The sequence below is a fragment of the Kwoniella dendrophila genome, chromosome 4, assembly GCF_036810415.1.
Source record: "Kwoniella dendrophila CBS 6074 chromosome 4, complete sequence".
Taxonomy (NCBI): domain Eukaryota; kingdom Fungi; phylum Basidiomycota; class Tremellomycetes; order Tremellales; family Cryptococcaceae; genus Kwoniella; species Kwoniella dendrophila.
Window position 1 is genome coordinate 1,554,470 of NC_089479.1, and position 15,725 is coordinate 1,570,194.

Below are 15,725 nucleotides of genomic sequence, written 5' to 3' on the forward strand. Positions count from 1 at the left end.
TACTAACAGATCATGTCGTATACACATTATAAGGGAGGAGGTAATCTTCTTTTAGGTGGTGGAGGTGGTACATAATTTGTACTTGTATTTGTATTTGGTTCAATAGTAGTGTTACCTGAGCGCGCAATTGGTTGAGTGTGGGGACGATTTATATGAGTATTGTGTGAATGTGTATGCTGAGAACGAGGGCCATGGTTTGTAGGCGGAGGAGGTGGTACAAAAGTATTAGATTCTTTAGATACCAAAGACTGTGGATCGGCATAGCTGTTTGATACTTTTGATGCCCAGTGACGTCTTTCTTTTTCCATTTTCAACTGTCTTGGTAATAGGTAAAATCCACCTAGATAAATTATGGCAGTAATCTAATTTGAATGATGAACAACGAAAGTCAAATTTTCATTTCGTTTTCATATGATAACACTTACACCAACAACTAAACCCCATCCAACTTTCCAACCTACATTAGGTTTACCTTTACCTGAATACATTTCCCATTCTTGATCGATACCTATTTCAATGAAAGGAACTCGTCAATCTCAGTAAATGGTGGAACTGTACATCATAACGTCATGCATGAAGAAATGGGAACTTACCCCACCAAACAGTACCGAATCCTACACCAACCACAACTAAACCAAGTAACATGTGTAAGAAATTAATTGGACCTCTACCACTTGAAGTTTGTAATTTATGTTTGGGTTGCCAAAAATGTGGTAATATACCTAATAAAACTTGAATTATAGATAAGATGAAAAGGGTCAAACCAAGTTTCTACGTGAAAGGTTCGAGTTGACATATTAGCGTTGAAAAGTCCACATGCGCAAAGTCTCCGTGGAAATGCTACGACTGAATGAACTCACCCTATGAGTTGAATCGAATCCACCCAAAAAATTAGCTTTAGCAATCCCAAAAGCAGCCACAATCAATCCAAAAGCGATTAAACCATTTAAAGCTCCATGCGTAGGAAACCACCATCTGTTAATTGAAAAACCTCTTGATATTCTAGGTATAATTATACCTATAGGTAGGATTGCCATTGTCGCTATTGAACCACAAACTACATGTGCAATTAATATATTTGATGTTGAGGTTGTTGTTGATGATGATTTACCACCTTTTTCACCGTTAATAGTTCCTGATGCAGATGATGTAGGTTTATTCGTTGATGTTGATGATGACGTAGAATTGTTACCTGATGAAGTTACTGAACTAGGTAAAGAATTTGCTAATAACGATATTTGAGTATTACCACTTGCTAAATGTTGTGATAAATTTGATGTTGAACTTGATGATGAACCGGGATTTTTATTTCCATATGCCCAAATTAAATTAGTCAAATTTGTATTACTACTAGTTGAAGGTAAGCTGAATGAGATTGAAGTTGTTTTTGAATTTGAAAATGATGATGAAGTAAGTAATGTTGCTTTTCTTGGTGGATTATTATCGACTATAAGGAGAGTAGATATAGATGAGTTATGCTATATTTTTGTCTTAAATAGTAAAAATGATTTCTTGAGGTAACCTAATTCAAAAATCAACTCACCATTAGGTGTTACATGATTATCTGTTTTCCTTTGTGATAAAGTTATTGATCCATCTGAATTTGGCCAAACTATTACCATTGGTGATTCAACTATATATATATATTGAAATTCATACTTATCAACAAACGATTCATTGTAGTGAACAAGGTAACAAGATGATGCGCAAAATTTTAGCTCAACTCACTCATAGTTTGTCCGAATCCACTGAAAGAGGTATACTTCATGTAAGCACCGTAATACATCCCATATCATCTAATGCTCAAACTCACATCGATATCCATCCAAATTGATTAACAGGTATATTTGTTCCACTTGGTGGTTCCAGTGTATCTGATCGACATCGAATAAACGTTCGTCAGAAAACATCCCTTACTATCATTTGATTTTCTTCCTTCTCTAGTTTTAAGAACACACAGATTACTCACACGTATCAACCTTTTTATCACTATCATGTTGTCCCGTTATACATAAGTACTATTTCGGAATAAAAGCTATTAGAATACCCCTCAATATGGTGGAAGCGACTTTTCATCATCATCACTCACCTTGTTACAATACTGCTGCCCTGTTATAGCAGCTTGTACTTGTATAGCAGCCAGCACCAATACAGCTATGCTTGAAAAGGTATATCTCATCTTGCTGCTATCGTATCTTCCAATATGGTTGCTGAAAGGATGCTCAGAAATGTCAAGTAACGAATATATACTAAAATGGCGCTTTAAATCTTCTTGTTAAGATGCCATATGATTGTTCTTCCAAACCCCAAGCAGTCTTTAAACGACAATACTAGTACGCAACAAATAGCAAGAAAGAGGAATTTGAGGCTTTGAGCGGGAGATCTGCCAAGATTTTGAACCTGGTGATATGGACGAGTAGTATGTACTACACTCAAACAGAGTCAAAATTCAATAATGTTCAACGAGTATCTCAGCATACTTCCCACATCATTTGACAACAATAATAATGATAATAATTTCCCATTTCCCAGTCGGAAGCAATTGCAACTATGTATATGAGATGATTAAGATTCCAGGTAATGTGATTAACATCCACCATTCACCGCGTCTACATTACTACTACTCGTATATTTGTTTACTTTCTTTCAATAACGTAAACAAACATCCATTGATTACGTATTATTGAAAAGCTCGGATCGGCGGCAATCACCGCTAAAAATCATGCATCTTCGCTTTCTGGAACAATAATATATTTCGACATTAAAAAGACATCGCTTCGGTAATCTTTTGTAATAGAAGAGATATTAAAGCGTCAAGAGAACATCATACAATATCCCAGCTTATCGGATTTCAAGGCAAGACTACAGGAACTTATCAGATCTTATATATATAAAAGAGAAAAAATATATCTTGGACATTGAATTGATTAGCCGATATATAAGTAAAGAATCATGTCGACATTTCCAGTATCGTTAAAACCAGCTGCTAGATCAGCTTATAGATCAATGCTAAGAGCATCTAGGATAACATTCAATGGTGGGTTTATTTGTTATCATATCTTCAAATATTTATAGTATTCGTATCACTGTTTTTCTGACATCATTGATTTGACTCTGATTTTGTAGGTGATCCAACAAGACATGTACAGATGTTATCAGTTTTAAGACAAACATTTTCATCTCCATCCCTTAAAGCGCCTGCGGCCGGATCAGCAGAATTAAGATCAAGTCCAGATGCAACATTCAAACCTATAATAGAAGAAACAAGTACAGTAACTGATGAAGAGATAAAACAGAGGATAGATGAATGGAATGAAGCTGCTAAATTTTTAAGACAAAATGTTGTTCAAGGTGTTCAGGATGATGATGGTACTTGGAGTGAGTTTACCGTTTTCACGATTTGATTTTAACCGACGAGCAAGCGCGATAGATGTTATAACGTTGTTGCTATGATTGAGATTCAAAATTAACCTTATTACTATAATATAGAACTTCGTGTAACGGATGAAACTGAATTAGGTGATAATGCAACGATAAAAGAACCACCGAAATTACCTACAACACCTTTCCCAAATAGAAATAAACGAAGATGTACGGATTAAACAATGATTTTGTCTGGATATAAATTTGGTCATCAATGTAGGATATATAGAAGAAACAAGGACAGCAGCCTGTGGAGGAACTTTTAGCAGGATGAAACGTAATGGATTTTAAACCATCACACCAATCTAGCGATTATTAACATTACATTACGAATATACATCAATACACCACATTTTTAAGATATCATAGAAAATGCATCAAATCACATCTCAAGCGAAGCATTTTTGTTTTCATAGATCGTGAAATTAGTAGAAACGGGAGATTGATCTTATAAATCACTATCCAAATATACTCTAACTGCATACACCACTTGACTTCTGCGTACAGTATCGCACATCCCTTCTATATCTGCCATCAGAATTATATTCTGATATTTTAATCGCAGCAGCATTCGAAACAAGCGCAAGCACACAACTAACATAAATAACACGTAATCGGAACGACGAAATCAGTCGGATATGTCAATAAGGCGAATATCTTTTAGATATCCCAACGGAAGAATGACACTTACAGTGGCTCCTAAACAACCACAACAACCTCCACCTCTTAATCTACTAATTTCTTCTTCTTCTCGATTCTGAATTTGGACCTGTTCTTGCAGGTTTATAGAAGGTTGAACGACTAGGTGATTCCAACATAAAACACGTTACATTCATTGTCATTGTGATATTTTACCTTACTTATCATTACAGCACGAAAGGTGGAAGAACAATAAGGAAAAATCAGCTAGCTTACCTTTCTTCATACCATTATTAGCTGTTGGTTGTAATGTATTGAGTTCCATAGTCGAAAAAGCGATTCAAAGACGTAATTGTATAGAAATTGATATTAGGATAACGGGTAGAAGGTGAATCGAGTTGTTTGGGGGATTATAACAAACTATGTTTGATGTATGTATAGGTTATAGACTATAATGAAGTTTTCGACTAGATCGTTTTGAGTCAAGAAAAAGTATGATGGTAAGGTGAATCACTCGCCACCCCAGTATTCAGTATCCAGTATCCAATATCCCAATATGCTGTGTGTCTCTGTGTTCGATACACAGCTTTGATGGACTGTGCTTTGTGCTTTGTTATCACTCGGTAACATCCTTTGGGCCTTTTTCGTCATGTCCATCAGTCATCAAAGTCAACTCCTTTCATTCAATGTAGGACAATGGGGCTAGATATGTAGCGAATCGTTCAGACTCATACTCCAGGTAATGCTGAATGCACAACGATACTGTAGTCGTCAGTTAGTCGGAAATGAAAGGGAATATTCACACGATTTCGCTGGAAGGGGCTAAAACTAAAGCTATTTACATGAAACTTCCTTTGTATCATTGTGAATCATAAACATCATACATGTAACAAAAAAATTGACCAGTACAGTATATAACGAGTTGTACATGTGTATTCAAAGTATGCTGACTTCAATATAATTCCTCACGTTACCGATAAATAAAGTCAAAAGCCTTAGCTTTACAACAATCTCCAATACTTCAACTCGAGCCTGATATATCCACTGACTTACCAAGTCAATCAAATCGTAATAGGGACAGGAAGATAATTAACTTACATTGTCATATATCATCACCTTCCACACTTTACCAGCTAAACAATGACATTTCCTCGACGATCGTTCTTATCAGGCATTATAGCCATAACTGCAACGTTAGGCTTAAATTATGCAATAAAATCCCAAATTACCAAAATGAATGGTCCACACCAATCAATTCATTCACCTTCATCTAAACCAACTATGAGTACAGAACCCATTCCGAAGCTCCAATTGACATCTATGTCTACCAAAGATCACGAACCTGGATTGATGTTACCTGCAAAGCTAGCTATGAAGGCTGAAGAAGAAGATAATCTAATTGAGAATGTTGTTCTGTATCTTGGATAAACTATACCCAGCACCAAAGTGAACAGGTGCGTGGATACACTATTGATGAATAAAAGGCTTAGATGCAAATCACGATGCATTATGTATGTGTTTACGAGATATGTATGATGCGATTATGATTATATTGCTATTATTATACTTGTAATTATTGTCTATTTTCTATGTTACTATTATCAGTCCGGATCCCAATTATGCTGGTACTACATGCTTATATTTTATCTAAAGAGCAATTCTACTTTTCTTTCTCAACCATGGACCAGCGCGGTATAGGACAAATCTGTATGAATAATAATGCACATTAGCGGTCTATTTGTGTTACAAGGTCAAACTGATGCTTACGGAATAGGTATCATGACAACACTCAAGATCCCTATTATTGTATTTCCCCAATCTATACCAAGATTTGTAAATAATGGATGAGCAGCTATAGGCATACCTGCACCCATCATAGATCGGAAGAAATCATTCGAGGCCAAAGCTGATGCGGCATATTGTGGATATGCTGGAAGAAACATTGTCAGGGAAAGAAGTTCTACTATGTGAATGAATCTTAGAAGTACTCACCGTAAGGCAAATAAGTCAAGAATGGGTTGAAGCTATTTGTTGAGTCATGTTATCAATATATTTTATCCAAGTTGAGATGATATACTCAACACTTACATTAAGGTAGATGCCATACCGAATGGGATTCCGGATAAGACCGGTGATATCCAATGAACTCTAACAGCTGTCCAAGCGAACCATAAAATACAAGTGGGGAAACAAAATGCTCCTATGAAAGAAGTGAACAGACGTGTTTCTGGTGCTGGAGGAGGTGCTTTTGGGTCGTAAGGAATATCGATACATCTCCTATTGAACAGACAAAAATCAGTCATCGTGATAATATGTAATCAATTATTATGTAAACCGAACTTACCAATTCCAGTAAGAATAGATAACCCATCCAGTGAAAGAACCAATAAACAAAGCTGCAAAAGGTAAAGTTGATATACCTAGATCCCAATGATATCCTTGTTCATAAACAATAGGGAAACTTTCAAAGAAACTGTATAATGTTGCGTAGATTAAACCACAATATAAATTGATAGCGATGATGATTGGTTCGGTGAAAGTTAACATGATTGGACGTAATAAGGAATCTATGACGATCTCTCGATATGGTATAGTTGCATTAGTGATTTCAGATTGTGATTGATAATGAGGGTTTCCAATTTTATGTCTTATACGTTGTGCTCTTCTTAATAAGATTGTATCTGGTGAAGTCTACATTTGATATACTTAGCATGTTTGCCTAATTTCCGAGACGTGGGTAAAAAGACTTACCTCGGGTAGGGTAAAGAATAAGATGATCAAACAGGCCCCAGAGAAGATACTCATTTCCCAAAATGCCCATCTCCAACCCTTTGATTGAACAACGAAACCTGAAATAATAGGTGCCATAGCAGGTGCAGCTTCAGCGGCTAAACCCCAAAATCCCATTGAATAAGCTAATTTGTGTGCTGGAAACATATCATCAAATGAAGCTCCTATTTCGTATGACCCAAATAATTATCATCAGTGAAATTTATTAAGAAACAAGAAAAGAGATGGCTCAATTCGAAAGATTACTTACCTGCAGTAGCTAATGCAGGAGAGCCCATAAATCCAGCTAAGAATCTTAATACACAAAAGCCAGCAAAATTGTTGACTAAAGCAGTTAAAATATTCAAGATGAAAAAGATGAATAGTGTAATAATGTAGACAGAAGTTCTACCTATTGCTGGAACTTCTGTTATACCACTTAAAAATAATGGACCAATTCCATATCCGGCAACAAACATTGAAATACCTAAAGAACTAACTATACTTGATATACCAAAATATTCTGATGCATCTCCAGCTGCAGGTGAATAGATTGCTGATCCAATATATACTGTCACAGTTAAAATCATGATTAAAAATGTAACATAACATTTCTTCTTCATGGTCCTGAACGGTAAAGTAAAGTATGTTCTATTCAGCTTTGAATTGAGGAGTTAAATTATGGTTTGAAAGAGGTGAAGTCAAAGCTTACCAGTTACGTGGATTTTCATTATCCTTCGCACTATACCAAGTTACTAGATGTAAATCTGGCGCTTGAACTGAAGGTAAACTTTCAGCGGGTGTGGTAATGACACCATCTTCATCATTTCCAGTGTTCTATGAATTATGATAAATTGACGACTTAGCCGAGATCTCCATATAAACGGTCTTAAATGAGAAATAATGATTTATGTATGTATTTGTACTCACGGTAGGCTCAAATTTCGGTATCACAAAATCTTCTTCTTCTTCAGCATGCCTCAAATAATGAGGTTTATATACTAATCTAGTCAAATGTCCGAAATACTATCAAAGAGAGATCGATTGATTACGTTAACAAGATGGAACTACGTCACAAGATCGGGTTTGAATACTTACAGAATCTCTTATAACGTCTCTCATTATATATATTAGCTATATATATAGTAACAGAGTTGTTGATAGAAGGAGTGCTATATACAAGTCATCAAGGTTAATGATCAGATAAGAATTAAGAAAGAAGAAATGATGAAAATCGATATAGGTATATATATATATATATTTATGTATCGTGTGAGATGGGATTGTCTCAGTCACCTCATCGAAGTTTTTTTTACATTAATTATGTTATTGAATCGCTTATCAAGGCGCGATTAGGCGAGTTAGGCGATTTTACCTTTACCGCAAATCGGTAATCTATGCCAACTGGTGCGTAGCAGAATCTTATGATCGAAATACAGTTAAGTTACCAAATATTATGGTTACTCGTATAATAAGACTATCAAATCAGTCGTATATTTGTATATTTGTATATTTGTATATTTGTATATTTGTATATATGTATATATGTATATTTGTATATTTGTATATTTGTATATTTGTATATTTGTATATTTGTATATTTGTATATTTGTATATTTGTATGAGATCTGCCATGCTGGCGCGGTGCATCATATTCACCTTGCAAGGAAGCGATACCTAATTTAAGTTGATAGGCACAACTGTATCGAATCGGATAAAGGGGTTAGCATGTTAAAAACTGCCGATCACTTGTATTTTTCGGGATATTCAATGCCAACTATACGATGTATCCTGTTTCATTGATGCATGATGCTTGTGGCAAGTTCTATAGCTTCTACATATATGTCATTGTTTTTGCCTTTTCGTTGGACTCTCATGCGACACCCCTCAATACCTAGTTCGTCCTCATCTTAACCTAACAAATCCGCATTACCAGAAGCACTTATAGCGATGATTGTCTGAAAGGTCAGTCACATAGGTTAGCTATATATTCCTTTGACGGTCGACATTGTAAAAAAGTGATAAACTCACTTCATCTTCCAAATATTTAGCTACAGCGATAGAATCACTTAAACCTTTTCTTCTTCTAGTCTTTAGTACTAAATCTCTTGCTAAAGATTGACCTGTAGCAGGTTCCAAAGGTCTTAATTGAATTGATGAATCAGTTGGATCACCAGGTACAACTGACCAATGATCAAATGACATTTGAACAAATGCTTGACCCATTGTTGCAGTTCTTAAATCAGTTTCAAAACCATTTGAATCTAATACAGGTATATGTGCTTTAACTGTATATAAAGGTGACCCAGGTTTTGGTATATCTCTTGTAACATGTCCTCTACGTCTCGATAATACTGTGTAAACAGCTGCAACGCAATCTGCTGGTGCTTGAACTTCTACATAATATACTGGTTCAAGTAATCTAGGTGTTGCCTATACAGAGAAAATTATAATTAGTTTTGTTATTTCCCGCCTTAAAGGATCTAATCAACTGGACTCACAAGTAAGAATGATGAATAACAGACTCTTCGTGCTGTTGGAATAATTTGGCCACCACCTCTATATATCGGTTCTTGTGCTAAGTTTGCGTCTAATATCCTGAATTTGACACCTCGGATAGCTAACATACGCAAATGCCCTCAATCAGCTGAGGACATACGGAACGGATCATAGCTTCTAGCTAAATTCGACTTACGTTCATCACATAATGGACCTTCTCTTGTACCCCACTGGAAACCTTGTTTCACACTTTCTCTTACACTGCTAAGCAATTTGGTATCGACCTATATGTAAACAAGATTTATCAAAATCCAATACTTGCGAGATCACGTTTATGTAAGAGAAATTACGATGAAGAGTATACTCACTTCCGAAGGTAATGTATCATTAATCAAAACATTTGCACCATTTTCTTCAGGACCAAAAGCCCAAATATTACGTGAAGCTAATAAATCCCATTGATATTTTGATTCAAAGAATTTACCTCTTTCTTTATTTGTCATTCTCATTGTGACTTTACCAGATTCAATGTCATTCGCTATACCAGTTTCTAAAGGTTCAGAAATCATTGTAAGTTTGTTCCTAACAAGTGGATTAGTCAAGAATCAGCTTTCATTTCATATTCACTTTCAACAATCTGGTTGGTAATCCCTTCAATGTAGGACAGTGTGGTAAGAGAAAGAAACTTACTTTTTATTTGGTGTTTCAGCATAACATTTTAAAGCACTGGTTTCAACAACAGTTTCACAAAATTTAGTTACAGGATCAGAAACTTTAATTTCAATTTCTGAAAATAATTTTCTTAAATCATGTAAAATACAATCTAAATATAATTCACCTGTACCTAAAATAATATGTTCACCAGATTCTTCAACTTTTGTAATTACTAAAGGATAAGATTTATTTATTTTTCTTAAACCTTCCAACATTTTTGGTAATTCTGATGGTGAAATTGGTTCAACAGCAATTTTTAATACAGATTGTGTAATATGTTTTATTGGTTTAAAAATGTATAAATCATCTTCAATGTCTTTTGATACGATTGTAGCTGTTTTTGATATTGATGAATCAACTCCACTTAATAAAACTAAATTACCTGCTCCGGCATTAGCAATACCAACGGTATACCTATATAAATTCGAATAATATCAGCTAAAGCCGTAAGTCAAGCATCTTTTAAGTACGCTTACCTAGATTCATCTATCAATACACCTTCAACAATAGCATTCACCATATCTTCTTCATCTTCCAACGAATAGCCTTCACCTAATACTTTAACCGATTGTCCTACTCTTACTGTACCACTCATGACTCTACCGAATGCTCTAAATGTCTCAGCATCGGTTGTATGGTATAATTTGGCTACATGAACAACTGTTGGACCTTGAGGATCACATTTGAGCATTGAATCGGTGAGATCAGAAGTAAGGGGGCCGGTATAGGTATGCCGTATCTGCGTCCAAGATATCAATTACTGTAATTTGTTTGAACAAAAGCCAACTCACTTTGTCCTCAGCGTTCGCGACTGGAGAAGGAATATGCTCCGTTATCATATCTACTAAACCGACTGAAGAACCAAAGAAAGCTTCTAAAACAACTTTTAACAGAGGTCTAACATCCATTTTGTATGCAGCAGGTTTTAGCGTTATTCTCAGATCTGCTAAAGTCTCTTTTAAGGTTTCGGAATCTTCACTCAAAACCTAAATACCAAACAGAAGGTCAGCCAAAGGATCTATTGGGAGAAGTGCCAGGAAATTGAGAGAGCTAGAACTAACCTGTGTATATAATTTGTATAAAGGTTCTAAAATGAAATGTACGAAAGACCTCTTTGATTCTACATCTGCAGGTTTACGTGTGAATTTCCTTTTTTCCGAATCGAAGTATATATTTCCCCATAATCTCATTGCGAATTCATCTATATTGAAAGAACCAAATGTATCTGAATACATTGATGCGAAAGATTTTAAAGTGAAACACCATCCCATTTGAGTTGATGCAAATGCTACATTTCCTCTTTCTGGTGATAATCGATATGATTCGTCAGGATCGATTGATCTAGAAATACAGTGATATTTATCAGCCCAGCCTCGATTGAAGTATATACAAAGACATAAGAAGGAGAAGACCAATTGAAGGATACATGGATAACTTACGCAATAACAGAATTGACTTCTTCTATAGTATGTTTAATTTTGAAGAAAGCTTCACTTGGAGGTAATCTTAATTCCAAAATCAATCTATCCATTTTATTTATAACTAAAGTTAATCTCAATTTTTCTTGTAAAGCATGTTTTATGATTTGTTCTGTACCATGCATTACACCTTCAACGACATCAACAACTAGCACTACACCATCGACTAATCTACCTATAGATGCGACCTCATCGACAAAATTCACATGTCCAGGTGTATCGATTATATTGATTAAATTTGATTTTCCTTTTGAATTTTGTAATACCAAAGACATTGGTCCGGATTTGATTGATATTCCTCTAGATCTAGTTAATGTGTGTGTATCTGTATATCGTATCTATTATACGTATTATAAGCATGAAAATACCAGACACTCCGGAATAAAGAACGATCAAGTGAAGGCTCTAAATATACAAAACTTACTGGTTTATCAACATCATAAGTCATTTGATGAGTTTCGAAAACTAACATATCTAATAATGATGTTTTACCATGATGAATATGACCAGCAACCATTACATTTCGAATCATTTCTGGGTAATTCATTAAATCAATCATAAAGCTGAAAGTCCACTATATCAGCTATTTATCCTTCGTTTTTTAGACGATGACGGTCTGGCTTACTTTCTATCAAATCTAGTTTCTGGTAAACCTTTTTCTTGTACTGTGAAATTTTTAACTTTTATAGGAGCTACAATAGGTTCAGATAACGGCTGTAAATCTTCTTCTTGTACCATTGCTTCAACATCTTCTCCATAAGTTTCTTCTGCTGTAGCATAATATTTCTTATCTTCATGTAAAACTACTTGATTTCCTGCTGTACCTATATTTCCAAAGTAAACAGTATGTATCAGATGAGTACTTATCACTATGGCAAACTCCCAATTCAAGTACTGCAACTCACCATCCACACCATGTAAAGTCATTTGCATCCCCGTTTCTTCATCATCCATTTCCTCATCTTCATCTTCTAACCCTTCTAAAGGTGCATAACTTTGTGCAGGTGCTGAAGGTCCAGGTATCGATGGTGCGGATGGAGCGATTTCAATATCTGATTCTTCATCTGAATCTAAATCACCTCCAATGTAGTTACCAAACTCTACAGAAATGGAAGGGATATTAGCTTCGCGTAAGAAGATAAAATATCACCAAAAATAACTGACCATCGTAATCTTCTGTAGACATCTTGAGCTATATAAAGAGAGTGAGAATGCCTTTATCAAGTATAAGATGGTAGCCAGTCGGATGTAGTAGCCCTCAGGATGGGGTGAGGAGAGCTAAGAGTTTTGACTGTTTTACTGCAGTCTTTTGAGATTTGTTTTAGATGTTTTTAAATTCAAGAAGGACATTACATGTAACAGTTCAAGAGTAATCGATGGTATGGTATATGCACGATATTAAAGATGAATGTGGCACTTTGACATAAAAAATAATGAATGACCCGTTATTTTCCTCATTTTATCCCACAGAGTCGGAATGGATAAGTTAGTACGAAATGTCGAAAGTCAAAAGTCAAAAGTCATTTATATCAAGTATATATAAGTTCATTGACCTTTTAAATTACTGAAGTTGACAAGATCATAACTTGTACATAGACAAGATGTCACGTTCAGCAATCTCACTTATAAAATCAGTGAAACCAGGAAACTTTCGTTCTTTACATACTTCAGTAATACAACGGTATTCAGATGATGTTTTACCACCAACACCAAGTTCAGCTGAAGCTTTAGGATTCAAAAATCAAACTGGTAGAACAAGGCAATTACCTAAAGATTTAATGATTAATATATCACCTTCAGTCAAACAGAATATACCCGTGAGTATGACAAAATTCATTCGTTTTCAAATCTGCATTTCCAAATAAAGCAAAAGTCACGAGAGACACTAAAAACTGACTTTTACTGCAATTCCCCTCAATCTAGCGGGATGACAGAAGATCAAATAGGGTACAAATGAATTCTGCAAAATCATCAAACGCCAAATCCAACAAATTCGGCAAAAGCAATGGAAAATCCACCCCGAATGAAGGTGAACAAGTAGATTTCTTTGGTGATTCAAATCTTACATCCGTACCATCTGGTTCTGGTCCATCATCTTCAAAACCAAAATCAAGAAGAGATTTAAAAGGAGTATCGTTAGACATAATAAGTGATTCTACTACTAGTCAATCAAATCTTTCTTCTTCCGGATCATCATTACCACCAGATGTAATTCGAAGACAAAGAAGAGAAAACCGAAATAATCACAATAATAGACAACCTGGTCAATCTCAAGGTGGACCAAGAGGTAATCAAAGAAATAGTAAAAGAGATAAGAGAAGAAATAATGTAGGAATCAAATTGAATTCAGGTGAAAAAAGAGTTTTGTTACCTAAAAGACAATTAACTTTAGATATTATGGATCATTCTGAAAAAGGTTTATTTGGTAAAAATACTTTAATTTCTACATCATCTGCTCAGAGTGGATCTAGTGTCATTTCTGCTTTAGGCCATCGTAAGTCTTTCTTATCTCTTGACTTTTCTCTGCTTTAGCTTCTGAATATCCTTCTTTGCCCGCGGAATCGAAGAAGCTAACATCAATCATATATCATATAGCACGTAAAGTATCGCCAATCAGACAGACCAACTCTTCATCACCACAATTCCCATCTTCACCAATTCCAATTTTATCCACATTACCTGCAAAATCAGCTGAACAAGCTATTCAAATTGCATCTTGGTCAGCTGCATTGAATGGTTCAATCGCACCAAGAGTAAAATCGAGATTATCGGAAACTGTTAAAGCTCAATTAAGTAGGTAAAACAGCAATTTATGTAGTAATATAACCATATTTTCTGAATGTTGAGCATATTTTCTCATGCATTACGATCAAACAATCTATGTTACACACAACAATACTAAACAATGCTAGGTATTCACGAAATCTATCCTTTTGGGGAATTCAGGTAAAGCTATTATAACAACTACTCGTTATCTTCCTGTACTTCATCCCCACTTTCGTCATCACCATCTTCTCTATCCATCCCCGTCAATCCAGATCTTGCACCTCTATATCCACCTAACGAAGAACCAATTTGACCCATTTGCACAGGTACAGGTTGTTGAGTTTGTGATACTTGCTGTTGCTGTTGCTGTTGCTGTTGAGCATCTTGTTGAGCATTTACATTGGGTGAATTTGGTTCATCATAAGTTTCATTCGGTACAGGTGCATCAAAACCTTGATTCGGTATTATGGGTGAAGACTGTTGACGTTCAATCAAACGACGTAAATGTTGAGATCTAGGTGCTGGGATCAAAGACGGATGCAACGCTGGCGAAGGTGGTGAAGGTGGTCTTTTTGCTCCCTACATGGGGTATATTAATTATAAAGATCAGCACGAACGTCATTCAGTATGTTTTTACAAGGAAAATGCATCCCAACTTACAGCCATTCCAGGTGGTATTTCTTTTCTACCATGATTTTGTAAAAGATCATTATCTAAACCCCATTCATGCCAACTATCGTCCCCTTGCGCTTCTGAATGTTTTTTATTTGACCATTCACCACCTCTTAAATTCATGTTCATTCCTCTTGAGCTACTGCCTAACGTACCTAGCAAATTCGATATACCTTTATTTTTCGTATTATTACCTTTTCTATTTAAACTTGCTGGTCTACCAAATGGATAAGAAGGATGTATTTGATTAGGTAAAGTCTCATCTGAATCAAATCTTGGTGGTTCGTATTCTATAGGTATATTAATGGATTCATCAAATCCTGGCATGACAGACCATCCTGTTTCAGGTGGTTCATCAAATAACAAAGATGATGTATATGATGATGTGTGATGGAGGACATTATACCGAGCGTCCTGGAATCAGAAAATCAATCTTTTAAGCTCAAGATATTCGGGAGCAACTGTGTAAAGATATCAGCTCACCGTTATACTAGTTGTCATTTTGTCCTGCTGGCTTCTGTCTTTTGATGTTATCGTTTACGATGATATATATAGATCCTTCCTCTTCAACACCGCTTGTCAATTCACCAAGAAACACGCCCAAGTGGAGGTTTGATGTTGATGGATATATTTTCAGTCAACAATGTCAATTACGTAATAGTACAGCAAAGGATGTAAACACGCGACTTTCATTTCAAGCACTAGATAGACTTCTCTCAACCTACAAAAATCAACAACAACCATAAATATTGACGCCTATTTTAA

At 35.4% G+C, this 15,725-nt stretch overlaps 7 protein-coding genes across 7 annotated transcripts; 3 read left to right on the top strand and 4 right to left on the bottom strand.

The window, feature by feature from the left end:
• Nucleotides 1-26: 26 nt before the first annotated feature.
• On the bottom strand, nt 27-2,179 carry L201_003681 (uncharacterized protein; the record flags this gene model as incomplete). Its single annotated transcript, XM_066219434.1, has 9 exons — nt 27-362; nt 426-508; nt 594-771; nt 861-1,447; nt 1,544-1,633; nt 1,729-1,748; nt 1,814-1,874; nt 1,970-2,018; nt 2,090-2,179. 9 exons carry the CDS (start codon nt 2,177-2,179, stop codon nt 27-29), a joined length of 1,494 nt encoding a protein of 497 aa, XP_066075531.1.
• A 773-nt stretch (nt 2,180-2,952) lies between these two features.
• Nucleotides 2,953-3,602, top strand: L201_003682 (uncharacterized protein; the record flags this gene model as incomplete). Its single annotated transcript, XM_066219435.1, has 3 exons — nt 2,953-3,037; nt 3,127-3,378; nt 3,490-3,602. 3 exons carry the CDS (start codon nt 2,953-2,955, stop codon nt 3,600-3,602), a joined length of 450 nt encoding a protein of 149 aa, XP_066075532.1.
• Nucleotides 3,603-5,202: 1,600 nt separating this feature from the next.
• L201_003683 (uncharacterized protein) lies at nt 5,203-5,490 on the top strand (the record flags this gene model as incomplete). Its single annotated transcript, XM_066219436.1, has 1 exon — nt 5,203-5,490. One exon carries the CDS (start codon nt 5,203-5,205, stop codon nt 5,488-5,490), a length of 288 nt encoding a protein of 95 aa, XP_066075533.1.
• A 219-nt stretch (nt 5,491-5,709) lies between these two features.
• Nucleotides 5,710-7,953, bottom strand: L201_003684 (uncharacterized protein; the record flags this gene model as incomplete). Its single annotated transcript, XM_066219437.1, has 10 exons — nt 5,710-5,767; nt 5,830-5,992; nt 6,055-6,086; nt 6,151-6,339; nt 6,407-6,753; nt 6,814-7,016; nt 7,103-7,458; nt 7,544-7,668; nt 7,762-7,857; nt 7,930-7,953. 10 exons carry the CDS (start codon nt 7,951-7,953, stop codon nt 5,710-5,712), a joined length of 1,593 nt encoding a protein of 530 aa, XP_066075534.1.
• A 788-nt stretch (nt 7,954-8,741) lies between these two features.
• L201_003685 (uncharacterized protein) lies at nt 8,742-12,708 on the bottom strand (the record flags this gene model as incomplete). Its single annotated transcript, XM_066219438.1, has 14 exons — nt 8,742-8,789; nt 8,863-9,264; nt 9,333-9,451; nt 9,527-9,614; nt 9,699-9,912; nt 10,021-10,458; nt 10,521-10,783; nt 10,836-11,030; nt 11,106-11,385; nt 11,484-11,860; nt 11,947-12,085; nt 12,148-12,346; nt 12,428-12,622; nt 12,687-12,708. The coding sequence occupies 14 exons, from the start codon at nt 12,706-12,708 to the stop codon at nt 8,742-8,744; spliced, it is 2,979 nt and encodes a 992-aa protein (XP_066075535.1).
• Nucleotides 12,709-13,123: 415 nt separating this feature from the next.
• L201_003686 (uncharacterized protein) lies at nt 13,124-14,323 on the top strand (the record flags this gene model as incomplete). The annotated part of the gene is made up of 3 exons (XM_066219439.1): nt 13,124-13,339; nt 13,446-14,016; nt 14,118-14,323. 3 exons carry the CDS (start codon nt 13,124-13,126, stop codon nt 14,321-14,323), a joined length of 993 nt encoding a protein of 330 aa, XP_066075536.1.
• Nucleotides 14,324-14,486: 163 nt separating this feature from the next.
• Nucleotides 14,487-15,461, bottom strand: L201_003687 (uncharacterized protein; the record flags this gene model as incomplete). Its single annotated transcript, XM_066219440.1, has 3 exons — nt 14,487-14,867; nt 14,949-15,374; nt 15,444-15,461. The coding sequence occupies 3 exons, from the start codon at nt 15,459-15,461 to the stop codon at nt 14,487-14,489; spliced, it is 825 nt and encodes a 274-aa protein (XP_066075537.1).
• Nucleotides 15,462-15,725: the final 264 nt, after the last annotated feature.